Raw genomic sequence first — 19,936 nt, forward strand, 5'->3', positions numbered from 1 at the left:
TGATGTGACAAATGATTTTATTTTTTATGTATGTGTGCATGAATGCATGAAAAACAAAACATATACACGAAGAATAAAACACAAAATGCAAAGATCAGCCTAATATAATCCACAATGTGGCTGCTGTAACTTAGATGGAAAGGAAGAACCATAAACAGCATTGGTCTTATGGTACACTTTCACCAAAACAAAAGACAACAAAAGACAAATTAGAACAATACAAATAATAGTAAAAATGACCCAAAATCCATCTACTACTGCAGATATTGGATGCAACATATTGCTTTCTTTGCTATAAACACAGTTCATATTGCTCGTGAGTCTATAGCTGATTCTGCATTCCTTTGTTTCTGTCTGGATGTCAGTGACTTTGAAGATCTCATATGGGGGAATTAGCACCTGATTATTTTTTTTCAGGGCAGAGTAATATGTTATGTCAGCGCCAAAGCACGTTTGCACCTCAAAACATGAGATGTTCCTTGCAAAGTCCCACTCATCAGAGCCTAACATGAAGGTGCTAAACCGAACCTGTTTGTTAGAGATGTTCAGATGTAAAAGTGTCTCTGCTTGAAAATGTGTACTAACACATGTCACCTGGCTGTGTTTTAAAATCTGAATGCCTTCAGTTAGAAAAGAATAAAGTGAGCGTGACTCAAATGTCTCCTTTGGTTTTCCAGTTCTATTTGCAGACTTGAAGTTGAGGTTTACGGGTTGCAACATAGATTTTGTGTACATATATAAAGCAGCAGAATGATCTTTCTCCAGGTGCTTGTGTTGAGGCTTTCTGGTGTGTTGCTCTGCATTTCTCCAGGCTTTACTGAAGTTTTTACAGCAGGATTCCCATTTTTGCATCATGGAATTATCATTTAAAACTGTAACTTCAAATATGCAGTCATAAAACGTGGCATCATTGTGGTAAAAAGTCAAATTCTCAGTAGATGTCTGAAATTAGGAGGAACAGCTTGTTAAAGAAATATCCAGCAGATGGCGATATGCATTAAATCAACAGCCAGCATTCATCTTCTTTTAGTCTTTTTTAGATAATGGCTTCAAGAATCACATTAAAAGTGTAAAGATTTCAAAACACTGGCTATGAATATTATGATAAAGTGCCATAAAAGAAACCAAAACATAGAAAACCCTTTATTTTACATCTAACTTTAGCTTGAATCAAAAACAAAATAGTGTAAATTATGCAGTATTAAATAATTTAAAGTGGTATACCTTTTTAACAGTATCCTGCAGGCTGAATGGTAGATGTGTGACAACAAAAATAAGAGTAGTAATGGCACATATGATTGTTTTTCTCTGACACACTCGCGACACTGAAGAAGCCATAATTCATCTGAAAAAAAAAAGAGAATTTAGTTTAAAGTGAACTATTTGTGTTTTCTTTTCTTTTGTGGAATTAATTGGCAAACCTGTAAAATGTCAGTGTATGTCATGTATCTTGGCACAAACCCCCCACCCCCCCACATATTTCACAACATGACTGTGTACAGTTTATTTACTTGCTCTACACAATAGAAGTGTAATAAAAGCCTGTTTCAGTCTATATGTCTATATATACACATATGTCTAGACATCTATTTGCCCTATATATATTAGTTTAAGGCATGCTGGGTTGTGTGATAACACTGTGGTGAATCAAAGTGCTACTATGTGAGAGAAAAAAGAGCTACTTGCATGAACTCAGCTTGTGTTGTGTGTCTTTGTAACTAAACTGTTGAGAAAATACGAATTGCCAGTGTTAGACAAAACAAAACTTGAAATGTTTAATAAAATACACCACTGCCAGAGGATCACATCATTAAATGTTATATTCAAATTGATATTGTTGCAGCTTGTCACAATGAGAGAACTACATAGGTCCTAAATTCCTGATGCAGTCTGTAAGTACGTAATTCCTCTAACATCAATGTTTATAAACTGTCATAGACAAACCAAAATGTAAATAGAAAATTAAATAAATAAAGTTTTTCTCTGTTTTTATCTGAACATATCACAGTAAACAGAGGGTAACAACATACTGTAATGTCTCTGTATTTATGTGGAATGGCTAGAAAAGACATTTAAAATATGCATTTCAAAATTCTGTCTATTTTCTTTTTCTTTATTACTTACAATATTATGAACAGCTCTACAGTTTAAGGTGGTCTTTTAATTCCAGAGTGAAAATGCTTTAGTTCCCTTTTTGTGTTTTACGGTTGAAAGACTTGCCTTGGTTTTCTGCTTGAGCTAGTCACCAAACAGGATTAGCTAGTATTACCACCTGTAGGACGTCCCTCTTTGAATGTAAACAGTGATACTGACAGAACAAGTGTGCAGGAAAGTTTTCACCCACACGTAGTAAGTACATGTGAATGTGAATCTGCTGCAAACTGAGAAAACAGTTCAAAGTAAAAATAAAAAAAAATTGTAAAAAGCCATTCACTGAATGCGAAGAAGTTAATCAACAAACACAAAATACTGCGTAGCTATCTCATGCAATCTAAGATCCATTTTAGCTCTCCAACCTTTGTGAGAGTGTAGAAGAATTTGCACACAGCATCAGATTCCTTTCATACTTTTTTGCACGTGCTTGCACTTACTATTGTATAATATTTATCGATATTCAAACCTCATATTACTTCAATAAGAGTTTCTGTCTTGATGCATGCTCAGTCATCCAGGCAAGGAAATCCCAAGAAGGGACGCAGCGTCATCCAATCGACTTCTTCAGTCTTAGCTGACTGCAAGTTTCCCCACCCTTATAAACAGTACCTTTGCACAATGACTGAAACTAGCACCAGTGGCGAACAAGGGGCTGTGAGGTCATTACTTCAGCAAGAGTAATAAAAGTAGATTCAGTGGCAGCTTGCCTTACATGCTGGGCTTCCATCAGTTTACTATGAAAGACCAGAGGTTTATCCATACTGTGCATGCATAAACAAGAAAAAAAGCTTCTGGCTTCTCAGCTTGCCAAGCTTAAGTCATTGTTAATTGGAGATGGAAACACCAACAAAGCAGAGACAGCTACACTCTCCTATAAAATAAGTAGAGCTTTCATCTTATCCTGTCAGAATGTCATTGTTTTATATGTGAAGCAGACTAAATAAGGGTTATGTTTATATGTGCAGATTGTGATCCTCTAGTTAGGGTGATGTTGAAGCCTAGAAAAAAAGAGCCATGTATCAGTGTACTGGCAGTTTAGAAACAGTGCCATCGAGTGGCCATAACACAAATATACTCCCATTTGTTTTTCATTTTTGCATGCCATTACATTAGAAACAGCAATTTTATTTTTAAAAAGCCACCGAAATACAACAGCAACAAAAACAAAACAGTTTACTTCATACTGAAATATTTAGATCATTCACAGTCCTGTGTATGATCTAAATGAATTTATGTTGTTAAAAATAATTAAAGCTCCTAAAACAGAAGAATTTTCCAGTCCCGCAAATGTAGAGAAGGAGCTGTAGAAACCCAGTTATTAAAAATAAGCTTATGCAAATGTTAAAGGCACTAGGAACATCAGCAATGAAACAATGCAATGGAAAAGGAGCAATTATAAAATTATAATAATCGGCATGATTTTCATCATTCATCTCTTCAGTGTATTATTGTTCTTCAATAGAATAGCAATAGAATATCATTACAAATAACAAAAACACATTTTGAAAGAAAAAACCCACATAGACATGCAAAGGGTTTGAATATGTGTACATAGAGTACATGCAAGAAACAGAGGCAATCAGCCAAGCAAACAACTATGCACCACTGTGTACAAGCAACATAACAAGGTGGACAACGTTAACATAACACTCAATATAGATTAAGTCAGAAGACCAATGGCAAAATGAATGCTTTGAATCAGCCTAGTAATGTCAGTTTTACAAAAAGGATGTAGAATGAAGGAATAGAGACAAAATATATCTTAGCTATATCTTAGAAGAACATGGTGTCAAAGTGCCTCTGTCTCATTTTGATATTTGCCAAATAACATATACATATACATATAGACCCAGGATATTGTTGACTGCATTGTATGCATTCAGACTATCTAATTTAATTTGGCATGTCTGCAGAAACCCACAACCACTTGTAAGGTCTCTTTTAAGGTTTTACACTGCAGCACACAATAAACATGTCATGCATACAATACTGCAATACTTACTATAGCAGTTAAGTTTGTAATAAGACCACAAATATTATTAGACCTTCTTTCTTTCTTTTTTCCCTCTGTTGATAATGTTCTCCTGCCACTCAGATCCTTGACCAGAAAAAGCCAAAGAGAGCATCAGAGAGAAAAGAGGAAAAAGAAATAGACTTTTTGTTTACTGAATGAGGTCCCTGTAAACCACATGAAAAAACTGCTGTAAGAGATGTTGTATGATGCAACATATTAATTAATTTCCTCTCAAAACATTATTATTTATGTAATTAATGTTATCTAAGAGGACATTACAAATGACTTGCATATTGTTCGAAATGAAAACAAATACTTCATTCGTTTCTAAAATGGTACTTCAGTTGTTAGCATCCTTTGATGCTAGATTAACTGGTTTGACTGGTAAGATTTACTGGAAAACAGAGAAAACAAAAGTGTCCATTTGAAATTCCATGAGCGGATGATAAATTATTATAAGAAGATATTAGAAAACAAACAAACAAACACACAGAAACAAAACAATAACAAAGACACAGCACTTTCGCTAAATATAATGTCAAATTGATTGTTTTTAAGTACAGCAATGAATACCAAATAATAATAAAAGCTGTTATAACATAAAATGTAGCACATGCTATCCTTAGGACACGTGTATCTGTCTTTTTTAATGACTGACAGACTGCCCCTAATATTAGCAAATGACAAATTCAGATTTTTTTTTTTATTATTATCTAACCCTAGTATTTTTCTTTAAGCAAATATTTGTAGATTTATAGCATTTCTACATTTAATACATTAATTCTAGAAAGTTTTACCTTAAAACGCATTTATAATTCAGAGTAATTTAACGTCCCGTGCTGACCAGTGGTTCAATTTCTTACTTTGCAGGAGTGATTTTGAGATGTATCCACGACTCCAGTGATATCAGTTTACATGTGCAAAAGATCACCTTCTGACCAGACTAAGCCAGAGGAAAGATTGTGGCTGGGTGTGGTCAGAGATAATTTGACCCCGTTGCCCCAAACTTGGTCCACATTTGTTGTAAACAGGCAACTGTTTACTACGAAGTTTTCCTGGTGTAAATTTTGTTGTTGTATCCTGTGTATTTTGCTAGTATAACTGGTAGTATATTGTATTTTGCAATGTATGTCATTATTATTTACATATTGTATCGGTGTAAATTCTTTACTGGTAATGGGTAATTTTTGCACTTTTTAGTTAATAAGGCTGTTTTAGCTGGCAGAGGGTAACTGAGGAACCTACACCAAAGCCAGCATACAAAGGCTCGGTAAACTGAGCTTTGAATCTGTGGATAGGTGTCATAGTGCCTGACACTGAGTAAAAGGCCACTGTGTTTCCAGGATAATCTAGGTACACACCAATGCGTGTAGCCCTACCAGCACCAGGAAGGTCTCTGTCTACTTTGTTGTGCCAGGCAGAGTAACCAGAGTCTGAGCAAAGGAGACTCCAAGACTTGTCATTGTAGCCAAGCAGGCTGTGTGAATTCTTCCCTTTACGGCTGATGCTCCTGTAAGCCACCCCTATGGAAAATTCTCCACTCCATTCAGCTTCCCAGTAAAACCTGAAACCAGTGAGAGGCTCCTTACACAGAACTTGGGAGTAGCCATCAAAGCGATCTGGATGATCTGGGTAAAACTGGGTTGTTTTCTTCCGGGTGACCTTCTGATTCCCATCTGTCAAAACCAGCTCTTTATAAACTGTGTTAAGATCAAAGGACAGCTTGCAGGCATCTGAAAACACAGCCACAACATACATTTATAAATGTCTTCTGTTTAGATAACATTAAAATGTTGCTCTTGAGTACTAATTCTGAACCATAAAATTTACTTACATCTCAAGAAGTCTGTTCTGTTTTTTGGCTCCTGAAAATCTACATTCGAAGGAACTGTTTAAATATAAAAACATAACATATGTTATAAAATGTGCAACAATATTATGTTTAAAAAAAATTGCCAGCCATGTACAAAATAGCACGAATGAAATTATTCAGCTCACTTACCTTTGAGTCGTTTGCTTCCATTTCTTGGCAACAATATGTACACGGGAGTTTCGCTCACTGTAAAAATATAAATTCATTTATATTTAGATTGCAGCAAAAACTAGTGAGCCAGTAAAAGGTAATTGAAGTGTTAACAATGACTACTGGAACAAACCTGTCTTGGAGAGTTTACCCATTTCCTTTTTACAGATGTCATCCAGATTTTCTTTCATGTCACTGGCCGTTCTGCTCATCTCTCCAAAGGAGAACTGAGGGTTAATTAGCACTTTGGGGACCATGGCCTCAGGAGCAACACACAGAGTTGGGAAACTCTGTTTTTTATCGAGAAAAAGAAGTGTAATGATTTTTTACTGAAAACATAAATATATACATAAAGAAGTCGTGGTCTTGTTTTGTGTTAGTCAGTGTAACGAGGTAGCAAGAAATACTGAGCATGCTATAGCAACAGGCGCTGGAAGTGATAAGTACATTAACTGTTTTTTCTGTGCTACATTACAAAGCAAGAAAGACAGAGATGAATTATTGCAGCTCTGGCTGATTTTCCAGTACCTGCAGGAAGTAAATGTTGTCCTCCGTCTCGAGGATCTGCCGTAATTCTGCATCTTGACGTTGTAGCTCCATTATCTCCTGCTCCAGACGATCCACATAGCCTTCAGCCTGTGACATTGCTGATTGCATGTTGGCCATTATCATCTGATTGATTTCAGACTTCCAGCGTTCAACTGCCTGCAGCATTTCATGGAAGGTCTTGTCACTTTCTGCCTGTGCTCGCTGGGCTGCACTCTGAAAGGTAAAGACAGTTTTTTCCAGGAGCTTTTAGTTACAATAGTCATCCTTGATATTACCACTGGATTCCTTTATATAGTGGTATTAACATGTAACAGTTCTGTAAAAAAAAAAAAATGAGACCATGTCAAATTTACTATGAAGAAAAGTAATTTATGTTGGACCAGGCTATGATCTTACTTTTAGAACATCAATATTATGCTTAAGTTCCTGGAGCTCCTTCATCCTCTCTTGAATGATGTTCTGGACTTCAGTTTGGGTGACCACCAGGACTTTCTGATAAAAGACAAGAATACAGGATTTTATCACTCTAGAGCAGAGGTCTCAATCTTTTGGCCCGGGGGCCACTTGCGGCCCGCGTCACCCCTGCTTGTGGCCCGTATATTGACGTGAAGAAATATAATGCAATTTGGCCTTTGAAGTTACTTTTATCGTTAGGGAGGATTTGTATGTTGTTAAGTGTAATGTTAAAATAAGGTATTTATTAAAGGGCAAAAAATGATTTAATATGAAGGCAATATAAGCAGAGAGTGCAAACATGTTGAGGGATTGGCTGTGTTAGTTCAGTGAGAGAGTTATTTGTAAAGAAAACAATTTTCAAAAGCAGTTAAACCTAAAGTGTACACTTGTGTCTGCATTTTTATTTTGTTAAATATGAACAAAATTATAGCAGAAATGCTGCCACGTGTCTGGCCAGAAAGAGGGTAAAAGTTTGTTATTTGGTTGTTGAATGAAAGGCTTCAGTTAGTTAAGAGTGAGAAAACAATTTGTGGTCTTGTTTGCAGTTTTGTCTTGTTATATAATATTTGAAATTTTGAAAAAAAAATAAAACACTACATATTTGTCACTGTTTTCTTCTTTGTTTTTTTGTTTTTGTACTTCTCAAACACTAAAGCGGCCCTCCAATGAGATGACAGTGACAGCAGTGACCCACAGCTCATTTGAGACTCCTGCTCTAGACTCCAGAATGACTCTTTTCATCATCTAATGTATGCAAAAACTGATGAAAACTTCATATCAAAATAAAAAGAGTATTAAAAGATTTTGAGATAGACTCAGCAATAACAACAATAAAAAAAACCTCACTTGTTTCTCATTGCGTTCGTCTTCTGCCGAGGTAATGTTGTGGCTGCGGTGCTCTCTGACAGTACACAGCACACAAATACACATCTGGTCAGTGCGACAGAACAGCTCCAAACCTTTCTCGTGTTGTGGGCAAATCTTCCTGTCCAGATGACCCATCTCATCTACGAGTTTGTGCCGCTTGAAGGTAGATGACTCATAATGAGGCTTGACGTGTGTTTCACAGTAGTATGCCAAACACATCAGACAAGACTTGACGGCTTTGTTGCGACGGCCAATGCAGAAGTCACAGTAGACTTCACGATTCAAGTAGGGGAAAGGAGTAAGCTCTGGAAGCTCTCGTTGTGGCTCATGGTATACATCTGGCAGGTTTCGCTTCAGGACAGGCCGAGGTGTGAATGTTGCATGGCACTGTGGGCAGCTGTACACACCAATGTGGTCGAACTGATCCCAGTAAATCTTGATGCACTCCAGGCAGAAAGTGTCACCACAGGGGATAGTGACTGGATCTCTCACTGTGTCCGCACATAGAAGACAGAAAGCCTCTGGTGGTAATGGGAACCCAGAATCAGCCATAATGCTCAATAAGATCAATATGGAAAATTATTAAGAATTCTTTGTGTTGACTAGAAGTCCATCAAATATTGGACTGGTAAGTCCAGTGTTGTCAGTCAGAATGATGTCCAGAAAACGTCCATCCAGATAACCTGCTGTGATCCTACCTCTCTTCAAACCAGATACTGCTGCTTTCTGCTGACATTTAAAGGGAAGGCTTTGTTTCTACAGTAAACAACCTGATAATGTCTTCCCACACAACACCTTTCCCAGCATGAGTGAAATCACTCTGGTCTTCACTATACACTGGAATTGGCCTACCAAGCAGGAATTTCAGGTCACACAGTGAGGTCAAGTTGTCAGCAAAATAAACTTTACCGTTGGCTATCTGTCATGGTTCTGGGTCTTTCTGATCCAGCTTTTTGAGTTCAAAACATAAGAACAAGAAGTTCTTGTTCTTATGTTTTGAGTCCTTTGTTGTACTGTTTCTTATTTCCCTAGGTTTCAGTTATGGTTATCATAGTTTAGTTCTTAGGTTTTGTAATATGGCTTCCCTGTGTTCCATGTTGTGTCTACTGTGACTTTTTGTACCATGTTTCGGGTTCCTATGTTCTGTCTCCCCAGTTGCTGTTAAGTTTACGTGTCTAGAGTTCAGTCAGTGTGTTTCCTGTTTTACTTTGAAGGTCCGTGTATCATGTCAGTGTTTCTAGTTTTGCTTCCCTTGTCTCGTCTAGCCTGATTACTCCCAGCTGTGCTCTTCTTCTGTCTTTCATTCCCTTGTTATCCCTCAGTGTATTTAAGCCCTGTGTTTCTCTTTGTCGGTGTCATAGTCTCCCTCATAGCTCTGTGATTTTCCCTGTGGCTCCTTGTGCTAAAAACGAGCCTCGGAAGTTCTAACATCCTCAATTAAAATGGTTTAATTGAATCAATAGGCTTAGTCACATTTCCAAAAATTTACTGCTGACCTAATTTCATTCTTTTGTCAAACTTACATGTTTCAGACCAAATAATTTTAATATTGGAAAAAAACAACCAGATTACATGTAAAATTCAGTTTTCAATAGCTCTACATGAAACATTTATTGCTTCTGAAACCTAATAACTGGTTATACCACCCTTGGCAGCAAGAAAGTGCAATCATGAGTTTGTGATAACTGGCAATGAGTCTTTCACTTTGGTGTGGAGGACAAAGAGAAGTTAAAGACAAAGCTAAAATAAAAATCACACATGTCAGGATCTGTAGAACCTCAACAACAGATGAGACCAAACTCACTGACAGCTGTCCACCTGGAAAGGTTTTCTAGGCCACTTCTAAACCTTGTGCATGGTGACGCATGGACAAATGTGTCACTGTGGAGAGACGGTGAGAGCCACCATCCACAAATGAAGAAAACAGTAGCAAAGCCCCCCAGGAGTGACTGGCCTACAAAAAGTACTCCAAGAACACGTCAATGAATCATCTGACTGGACGAACAAAATTATCCATGGGAAAGTCTCCACTGACCAAAGAACTCATTTGAGACTTGAGACCTTTGTCTCAGATCATTAAACAAAACATGTAAAGTCCTTGCACCTTTTCCATTTGACTGAGCACTGAGTTTCATGATGGTGTGTGATGTCAAAACAGCTTTATCTGTTATTGCTGTGAACAAAATACAAAACGTGGGTTCCCACATGCCTCCATTGGCACGTCAACAAAAAGGTTAAAAGAAAACAAAAACAGTGCTGACATAACAACATATTAATCTTTAATTTTTACATCATTATTGTAAAAAAATATATATAAATATGTAAGATTGGGGCCTTTTTATTTGAATTTGAATATGTTTTCTCTTCCCCCTGTGTGTACGTTATGTCTGCGTACACTATCCTCCTCCCACAGTTTGTAGACATCCATGCAAGCCAAATAGTAATTATAAATTGGCCAAGCATGTGAGAATGCATGTGTGTGTGTGTGTGTATCTGTGTTAGCCTGTCTAACCAAGCACTGCCTAACATAGTTAAGGCTATAGGCATGCCTATAGCTAGGATAAACCCAGCCTGCCTGTGAAACACTAAGAAAAATGACTGAAATAAAATTAAACCTTGAAGTTATGGGATATCTCTAAGTGGCCAAAACAATCGAATGAGCTTTCACACAGTGAAAGCCAGCAGCCTCAAGCAATTAATCATCTGCACATTTATTGTATTTTTGTGTCAAACTTTGGTGGCATACAGAGTAAAAATTGCTACTGTCCAAAAAATTTCCAGTCATAGGTATAGTTTTGAATCTTTAGGCACGTTATTATGCATTATATTTAATACAGAACCATTATTCTATGTGGTTGATATGACATTGCGAGAGAGAATAGTTATTCTTGTAAAGTGTCAGATTTATGTTGTCACTGGTCTTTGTTCTGTCAAGGGGCACTCTCATCTTTGCTCAAACAAGAAGGCTATTGTGAAAATGACAGCAAGAGCACGACAGATATATATCTGTGAGTTGAATTAAATATTCCAGTCAGAAAAAGAGCATGGTAAAAAATCATTTTGGGTAAAGAACTGAACAGCAAAATGTATTTGTGTACAAGAGAATGTTGGTAAAGGTTTAACTCCACAGAATGTTGTATAACATAACAAAGCCTTGAGCAAGTCTGTGAGAGAGGCAGGAAGCTAATAACAGTGAGCAGACAGAAGAGAGGCTGAGCACCCATGATGTCATTGACTGTGCTTGTCGGTACTCTCTCCCCCTCCCATTCCCTTCCATTTCTCCTTGCCTCTCTGCATCCTTCCATCCTTTACGAAACTGTCAGACAGCCTGGGAGTGGCAGGAAGGAGGAGAGGCAGAAGCGGAGAAAGAGATCAAGCAGCTGTTAGCAATTCCGGATTTGGCTAACTATCCACACGGCATCCTTCCATTTAGCAGGTACATCTTATATTTTTGTGATTTAGTGCTTTACTGTTGTATCATCTAGTACCTGCAGTGCTGCAGTGAGAGGGCAGTAGAAATAATCTTGAAAAAAAAAAATATGGAAAGATTACATGTAATAATAGCTTGATGTATATTTTTACACCCACCAGCACTGGTAATTATTATTATTATTATTTTTTTTTAGGATTATTCGTAAACTGAGATGACGCCATACTAAAATGCATTAGTTTTAAAGTGTTCATTAAAACATCTTCTGTGCTATTTGTTTTTATGGTTATTTTTATATGCAGTGAATATTTAATATAAATTTCATATCAGTGTAGCTCAATCAAAAGCCACATTTGGTAACACTTAACTCATGAATAAGTAAGTGTCAGTGAGTGTGATGGAGAGACGGGGCAGAAGAGAAGGAGAAGGAATGTGTTTGTTCATTCACTATAGACTGAACAGCAGAGAAGCCATTTGGAAATTGAGTTGATTGAATTAAATGGGCTTGAGCGCAGTTTTAGACACACTAGCATAATGATGGATACACAGTAAAAGTGTGTGTGTAAGACAGAAAGAAAATTAGATGCACTATCTTGGCAGCTATGTCTTGGCAGGCCAGCAGCCAGTTAACCTATAGTTATTACTTTTTTTTTTTTTTTTTTTTAAATGTCTTCAAAAAGGATATTTTATCCAAACTATTTAAGGTCCTTTTTTTAGATTATTATTTCAATCAAGAGAACAAAGTGTTACAATCTTTTGTATTTGAATTGACTAAAAACTGCATGTGTTCATCTGTCAGCATGGCCGAGGGTTCGGTGTCACTAGAAGAGGTCAAGACTTCCTTCCAGAAGTTTGCAGTCCACGGAGACACAAAAGCTACAGGGAAGGAGATGAACGGCAAGAATTTTGCGAAGCTCTGCAAAGATTGTAACATCACTGATGGGAAGAATGTGACTACCACAGACGTGGACATCGTTTTTAGCAAAGTCAAGTAAGATTTCATTTTGACTTTGCACAGCAAAAATATAATGGTTTGAATGTGTGTCACAATGTGGTTATTGGTTTTCAGTAACTGAACAGTCAATTTTTAGTTAGTGACTCTCTGTTGTTTTGGGACTACCTTACAGAATAAACTTCATGATTCATGTAAATGCAAAGGGTTTAAGACCTCTCATAATCACATTATAGCATTGTAGCATCTACTCATTGCTTGTCCCTTGACAGTATACACTGCTCAAAAAGAAAGGAACACTTTGAAAGTGCATCAAATTTCACATCATCGTGTAAATGATCAACCTACAGAGGACTGAATTCAAAGACACCATGAAAGTCAAGGTAAAAAAAATGATGTAGTAGTTGAGTCCATTTTGCAAGTTCATTGCAGCAATTATTGTAAGAATGGTACTCAGTAGTTTATTTGTCCCCCATGTGCTTGTATGCTCATCTAACAATGTTGGGCTATACTCTTAATGAAACAACAAATGGTATCCTTGGGAAATATGCTACCAGATCTGGACCAAGGCGTCACTGAGCTCTTGGACAGTGTGAGGTCCAACCAGAGAGCATTGGCTGGACAGAAACGTAATGTCCCAGAGGTGTTCTATTGGATGTAAGTCAGGAGAGTGTGAGGTCCAGCCAGTAGTATTGATTCCTTCATCCTCCAGGAACTGCCTGCATACCTTCACCACATGAGACCGAGCATTGTGTGTGACAGTGGGTCCAAAGATTTCACCTCGATACCTAGTGGCAGTCAGGGTGCTGTTGCCTAGTCTGTCGAGGTCAAGGTGAAGTTTATTTATATAGCACATTTCCAACAGCTCATGCTGCACAAGGTGCTTTAAAAACTAAAATGTAACTAAAATAAGTAAAATGCATAACAATGATGCAATAAAATATGAAAGAAAAGGAATAAAACAGTAAGACAATAAATGCAACTAAAACAACAACAGCTAAGGTGGTTAAAAAAATAAATATATATATATATATGGGTCAACGTGAGCTAAAAGCCAGTCAATAAAAATGGGTCTTTAAAGATTTAAAATGTTCCATTGTTTGTGAATATCTTATATATAGAGGCAGACTATTACAAAGTCTGCGACGTGCCACAGAGAAGGCTCTGTTGCCATGAGATTTATGTGTAGACTGTTGGATAACATTAGTTTTGAATTGGACTTCATGGTTCTTTCTGGACCATAAATAAATAGGAACTTAGATAGGTAAGAGTTAGCTTGGCCGTTTAGTGATTTTAAATTAAAAAGTATAATTTTAAATTGGATCCTGTAAGGAACAGGAAGCCACCAGCATGAAGAGGTCAACACTGGGGTTATATGCTCGAGGTCTTTGCTCTGTCTAAGGTGACAGACAGTGCACACAGGGGCCACTAGAGGATGTTGTTTCCTCTCATGGTTCCTCTTCGATCTCATGAAGACTATTTCTGATTGTTTGGTCAGACAGGCAGGTATTAATGTGTGATCCTGGAGGAGTTGGAATACCTGTGGAATCTCTGTAGGATCTAGATATCACCTCATGCTACCAGTAGTAACCCTGACCTTAGTCAAATGGAAAACTAGTGAAACAAAACTCAAAAAAAGATGACGAGAGAAAAAATGTCACAGGTGTCCACCTGAAAAGCCATTCCAGTTTTGTGGGTTGTGTCATTGTTACCCATCTAGTGCACCTGTTGTTAATTTCATCAACACCAGAGCAGCTGAAACTAATTAACAACAACCTCTGCTGCTTAACTGACCAGATTAATATCCCAGTATGTAATTGACTTGATGCCATAAACTGATTAAAAGGTTTTCTGTTCATTATTTTGAGCAGTGTATATTATATTATTCATTTTGTTATTTCTCTCAAAATATAGTTAGCAACACTCTGTGTTTCCTCAGGGCAAAGTCAGCTCGTGTAATCACATTTGAGCAGTTTAACCAGGCCCTGACAGAGTTGGCTCCCAAACGTTTTAAAGGCAAGAACAAGGAAGAGTCACTTCAGCAGCTTTATGGTCTCGTTGTTGGTAAAGAACCTGCCAACATTGGTGTTACTGTGAGTATTAAGTCATAATAAACTCAAAATTCGCTGCTTAGAAGTCGGCAGCAACCAGCTACTACACTTATGCATCCCTTTAAACTTATATATGTAGTAGTAGTTTGACCCTCAACCATACAATTAAATTTAAACTTTAAAACAGATCATCTTAGGTAAAATTTGTTAAAGTGAGATTAATGTATTAACATGTTTTGTTCTCTTGTGTTGCACTTCCTATTGCAGCTTGGTAATACAGTGGTAACAGTAGGGTAGCAAGGTGGAAACAAGACTGTAATAATGTGGTAATTTCTACCTTATTACAACTCAATCATCATAGTAATAACCACTTAAATTCCAAGTAATATCATGATAGCAGCAGTGGTTACATGTATTACACTGAAACTTATGTAATTGGATAATAAGTGCCCAAAAACTAGGGGCAAGATTGTGGAAATACACCTCGGTTATAAGGTGATAATGATGCTACCATGATATTACAAGGATAGTAATTGGTTATTACCTTGGTAATTGAGTAGTAATAATGTAGAAATGACCACATTATTATGTTCTTGTTTCCACCTTGTCACCCCACTGTTACCACTTTATTACTGAGCTGGAACAGAAAGTGCTACCTTTTTTTGTTTTTTGTTTTTGATGACCAAATCTTTGTGCAACTGTTTAGGTCACAAATCAGAAAAAATAGTTGACTGTCAGTGTGTTATTTTGGATCTAAAACTGGATTACCAAAGAAACTCTAGCTACAAATCATTGCCTCTTTAAAAATACACTACAATACAGAGTTTTTGTTTTACTGGGTTAAAAGGGGAAAAAATAAAAAAAAAAGTTTATTATATCAGTATTCTGTCTTCCATTATTTTTAGAAAGCTACCAAAGCAGCAGCAGTGGACAGACTGACTGACACCTCCAAGTACACTGGTTCACACAAGGAGCGGTTTGATGACACAGGAAAAGGCAAAGGAAAGGCTGGGCGTGAGGACATCCCAGACACCAGTGGTTATGTGGCAGCTTACAAGGGCAGCGGCACTTATGAAGACAAAGTGAAAGAGGCATAACACTGCTAGCCATTATTGTGTTTCACCAATAACTTAGATAGGGGTACTAAACAGAAGTTAATGCCTGTTTTATTTAGTTAAACAAAACAAAGTGGGAATTTCATGATGTATACAGCATGTACAAGTAAAAGTGTTCTGTGTATTTTCTGCTGGAACCAAAAAAGAAACTACATGCTTCATATTGTTACTCTGCTTTGCTATACACTGTGCCTTACTAAATATATAGCCGTTAGTGTGAATACTATGATACATTGCTATGCTCTGTTAATCATAATGCAAAGGATAAAAAAATAGCTGGTATCAAGAATGGCGCTATCTCAGTAGCTGCTCTGCGAGCTTTTCATTTTATATTTCAGTGCCTTTGTTACATGACCAATCAGTGCCCATTATTTTCATCATAGTTTCATAGTATGAAATTAATAGTTTTTAACAGTTTATTTAGAAAAATGCAATAGGCATGAAAGAACACAGTGCAACACTCTTTGATTATTAATAAAAACAAAAAAACAAAAAACACCAAGCAGCGAAGAACAAAGAGTTAGATTCTGGTACTGATGAAGCTAAACATATACATTACTTAAACAGTTTTTTTTTAAACTTTCTTTGTAATCATAATGGGACCTTAAATCCTCCTATTACATCTCTTTTCACTATGTTTTGTCTTTTTAAGTTTATGAATAAAGAATGCCCATTTTCACCATGAATGGAAATGTAATTTAAAAGAAGTGATTGCAAATATCTAAATAAATATCTAAAATGCAAAATTTGATCATACATGGGAAAATAGTTCCTTGTTTTACATGTCCTGTAATGTAACATTAGAAAACAAACAAACGAAAAGTCTGTAGGATCCTTTAAATCACAATTGGAACATATAGTACTCAGGAAGTTATAATACGTACACTACAAATGCAATATAAGTGATATGTAAAATATGTGTATTTTACAGCATGTTCCTAGAAGAGTATGCCTGTGTGTTAAATAAAAGCAATATTGAGTAATGTGCTAGTCATTTAAATGTTTGAATAGCAAACAAATACAAATCCATACAAATGCAACACATTCCAAACACACACACACACACACACACACACACACACACACACACACACACACACACACACAAGCCCATTCAGCTATCTTAGTGAGGACCTTCATTGAGATAATGGTTTCCCTAGCCCCTTACCCTGAACCTAACCATAACCTAATTGTAACCCTGACACTAAAACCACATTTTGAGCCTCAAAAAGCCTTCAAACTTGTGAGGACCAGTGAGTGTGTCCTCACAAGTGACTGTTGGTTCTCACAATATAGTAGAATGCAGATTTCAGTCCTCACAAAGATAGCTAGACAGGGACACACACACACACACACACACACACACACACACACACACACACACACACACACACACACACACTCAAAAGCTCTTTGTGAGTTTTCCAGCTCTGTGGAGGTAGAAGACAGGATAAGAGCCTCCAAACCAAATCATTAGAACATAACTTAAGGGCTTCCAGATCCACAGTGTATCCCAAACTATGTTCCAAGACATGTAGGATATAGTAATCAGTGGTAAATGACCAATAACTGTAATCACCTGTAGAATCAAGATTATATATATAAAACACCCAGCACGCCCCTGCGGGCGGTTTATCCTTCAAGCTCGGGTCCTCTACCAGAGGCCTGGGAGCTTGAGGGTCCTGCGCAGTATCTTAGCTGTTCCCAGGACTGCGCTCTTCTGGACAGAGATCTCCGATGTTATTCCCGGGATCTGCTGGAGCCACTCGCCTAGCTTGGGAGTCACCGCACCTAGTGCTCCGATTACCACGGGGACCACCGTTATCTTCACCCTCCACATCCTCTCGAGCTCTTCTCTGAGCCCTTGGTATTTCTCCAGCTTCTCGTGTTCCTTCTTCCTGATGTTGCTGTCATTCGGAACCGCTACATCGATCACTACGGCCGTCTTCTTCTGTTTGTCTACCACCACTATGTCCGGTTGGTTAGCCACCACCATTTTGTCCGTCTGTATCTGGAAGTCCCACAGGATCTTAGCTCGGTCATTCTCCACCACCCTTGGGGGGATCTCCCATTTTGACCTCGGGACTTCCAGGTTATACTCGGCACAGATGTTCCTGTACACTATGCCGGCCACTTGGTTATGGTGTGCCATGTATGCCTTGCCTGCTAGCATCTTGCACCCTGCTGTTATGTGCTGGATTGTCTCAGTGGCATCTTTACACAGCCTGCACCTGGGGTCTTGCCTGGTGTGATAGACCCCAGCCTCTATGGATCTTGTACTCAGAGCTTGTTCTTGTGCTGCCATGATTAGTGCCTCTGTGCTGTCTTTCAGTCCAGCTTTGTCCAGCCACTGGTAGGATTTCTGGATATCAGCCACCTCCTCTATCTGCCGGTGGTACATACCGTGCAGGGGCCTGTCCTTCCATGATGGTTCCTCGTCTCCCTCCTCTTTCTTGGGTTTCTGCTGCCTGAGGTATTCACTGAGCACTCGGTCAGTTGGGGCCATCTTCCCAATGTATTCTTGGATGTTCGTTCTCTCTCTCTCTCTCTCTCTCTCTCTCTCTCTCTCTATATATATATATATATATATATATATATATATATATGTTCTTGGAGATAGAAGGAGATAGAAAATGCAGAAAATGCAGGATGGAAGCCACATATAAAGACGTTTATTTGTTTCTAGTTGCTTCCTAGAAAGACTGATAGGTACAAATAATTGAAAGTACAAACCTTGTCTAGTTCTTGAAGATTATTTAACATGTAAAGTTGGAGCTGCATCTTTTATAATATAAGTGGGGAAAAATGCGCTGAACTGCTTCCAAATAATGGCTATGAGTACCTTCCTGGCATGCAAAGCCTGTTGATGTGAGAACATAATTTGAATAAACAGGGTTTGGTGTTTTCAGACTTTGGCATAAGTGGCCACTTATAATTTTCCATAGAAGTATGTAAACGTGTGCAAGGGTTTAGATAAAACAATGAAAATACATGGATTCTTAGTCAAATTAAATTCTTTGCAATATACTCATAGCAACTCTCCGTGAAATAGTCTCCTACATCAGAATGGGTGAGGAAATACAAGAAAAATACTTGTGGTTCAATACTACCACAATGTAGGGACAAAAAACACAAACAAACAAAAAACGGAGTGAACAGATGAACCAGTTGAAACAGTTAAAATATTCATTCATCTTTCATGAGTCCAGCAAGTCAAGATGCTGCAGACATGCAACAGTACTGTGTAATTATAATTTTGTGCATGTTTTCCCACTTAACTTAAGACATGCATTCAGAATTACGATGTGTTAAAAGTGATATGTAAATATTACTTTTTCTGACTTGGTAAACTTGCCATTGTGACTTTTTCAGAAAAGTGACCAAGATTGGCAACCACACATGAAGTTGACACATTAAGATGCCATCAGATAAATAGAAAGGAGTGCAGGTCTGAAGAGGTCTATAGTGAAACTAGTACATGAAAGATCCAAAGAAGTGTACTTCATATAATTACAAAGCACTTATTTGTCCTCTTTGTTTTCCTTTTGAAGAAATATACCATGTGGTACATAATTCTATACAGTATAACTGGTATAATTACAGTCTCAGGGGTCATTATATGTGAAAAACAATGTGCAGCAATTTTATTTTTTTTCTTGAGTTTTTGAGTTCTGCTGAGATTGTCGAGAAGACTAACACATGCAAGCCAAATCATTGCCAAAACATGCAAGCCCTTGGGTGGCATTGATTTTTCATGCAAGCCAAATCATTGGCACTGTTGAACTGTAACCAAATTAATGGCCAAAGGTAATCTAGAACCTGTATGCAGATAATTTGAATAAAGATGATGTTTCTTAGCTTTTGTAGTGCCAAGATTTAAATTATAGTTTCCATGGAAAGTTTTAGAAGCATGGGGATAAAAATGCAGAAGAATATAATGAAAATAAATTTAAGTGAAATTTATATTCTTGAATGTATATTTTCTGTCTTCCCTGACTATACGCCCGCTCCTTCTTTAGCAACACAGAGGTTGATTGAGCAGATGAGTGGCCATATTAGAAGAAAAACTCCTAAAAACATGGACAATCAAGAAAAGACCATTTTAGAAGTGTTTTTAAGTTTCTGTTACAAGAAAAAGAGAATGTAGGGGTTTATGATGATGGTGTCATGATTGAACATATCCGTTGGGATACAAGAAACTGTTTGTCTATTTGGCACATAGATGATGTTTTAAATTAAGTCACTTCTCATCAAGTCCTCTTTTGCTTTATTTCCAGTCCTAACCCTGTTATGCCTAATTTACCATCACAGTATGGTAGATTTCA

At 37.5% G+C, this 19,936-nt stretch overlaps 3 protein-coding genes across 3 annotated transcripts; 1 reads left to right on the forward strand and 2 right to left on the reverse strand.

Annotated features, from left to right (window-relative positions):
• On the reverse strand, window positions 1-2,436 carry LOC120716988 (ecto-ADP-ribosyltransferase 4-like). The gene is made up of 3 exons (XM_040004752.1): window positions 2,125-2,436; window positions 1,225-1,345; window positions 1-942 (listed from the first exon to the last, which is right to left on the reverse strand). Exons 2-3 carry the CDS (start codon window positions 1,336-1,338, stop codon window positions 100-102), a joined length of 957 nt encoding a protein of 318 aa, XP_039860686.1. The 5' UTR covers window positions 1,339-1,345; window positions 2,125-2,436; the 3' UTR covers window positions 1-99.
• A 1,582-nt stretch (window positions 2,437-4,018) lies between these two features.
• Window positions 4,019-9,292, reverse strand: ftr84 (finTRIM family, member 84). Its single transcript, XM_040004751.1, has 7 exons — window positions 8,043-9,292; window positions 7,137-7,232; window positions 6,720-6,953; window positions 6,325-6,481; window positions 6,171-6,227; window positions 6,003-6,056; window positions 4,019-5,901 (listed from the first exon to the last, which is right to left on the reverse strand). Exons 1-7 carry the CDS (start codon window positions 8,613-8,615, stop codon window positions 5,369-5,371), a joined length of 1,704 nt encoding a protein of 567 aa, XP_039860685.1. The 5' UTR covers window positions 8,616-9,292; the 3' UTR covers window positions 4,019-5,368.
• Window positions 9,293-11,323: 2,031 nt separating this feature from the next.
• Window positions 11,324-15,675, forward strand: tppp2 (tubulin polymerization-promoting protein family member 2). Its single transcript, XM_040004753.1, has 4 exons — window positions 11,324-11,499; window positions 12,293-12,484; window positions 14,385-14,538; window positions 15,402-15,675. The coding sequence occupies exons 2-4, from the start codon at window positions 12,294-12,296 to the stop codon at window positions 15,591-15,593; spliced, it is 537 nt and encodes a 178-aa protein (XP_039860687.1). The 5' UTR covers window positions 11,324-11,499; window position 12,293; the 3' UTR covers window positions 15,594-15,675.
• The last annotated feature ends 4,261 nt before the right edge of the window (window positions 15,676-19,936 follow it).

This window comes from Simochromis diagramma, unplaced genomic scaffold, assembly GCF_900408965.1.
Source record: "Simochromis diagramma unplaced genomic scaffold, fSimDia1.1 OVJJ01000487.1, whole genome shotgun sequence".
NCBI lineage: Eukaryota > Metazoa > Chordata > Actinopteri > Cichliformes > Cichlidae > Simochromis > Simochromis diagramma.

Excerpts from the sequence above, each read along its gene's own strand:
- LOC120716988 (XM_040004752.1), bottom strand. The coding sequence starts at position 1,338 with ATGGCTTCTTCAGTGTCGCGAGTGTGTCAGAGAAAAACAATCATATGT. Across the intron at positions 943-1,224 it reads TGCAGGATACTGTTAAAAAG|ACATCTACTGAGAATTTGAC; the intron begins GTATACCACTTT and ends TCCTAATTTCAG.
- ftr84 (XM_040004751.1), bottom strand. The coding sequence starts at position 8,615 with ATGGCTGATTCTGGGTTCCCATTACCACCAGAGGCTTTCTGTCTTCTA. Across the intron at positions 6,954-7,136 it reads ATAATATTGATGTTCTAAAA|AGTGCAGCCCAGCGAGCACA; the intron begins GTAAGATCATAG and ends TTTACCTTTCAG. Across the intron at positions 6,482-6,719 it reads ACAACATTTACTTCCTGCAG|AGTTTCCCAACTCTGTGTGT; the intron begins GTACTGGAAAAT and ends GATAAAAAACAG.
- tppp2 (XM_040004753.1), top strand. The coding sequence starts at position 12,294 with ATGGCCGAGGGTTCGGTGTCACTAGAAGAGGTCAAGACTTCCTTCCAG. Across the intron at positions 12,485-14,384 it reads ATCGTTTTTAGCAAAGTCAA|GGCAAAGTCAGCTCGTGTAA; the intron begins GTAAGATTTCAT and ends GTGTTTCCTCAG. Across the intron at positions 14,539-15,401 it reads CTGCCAACATTGGTGTTACT|AAAGCTACCAAAGCAGCAGC; the intron begins GTGAGTATTAAG and ends CATTATTTTTAG.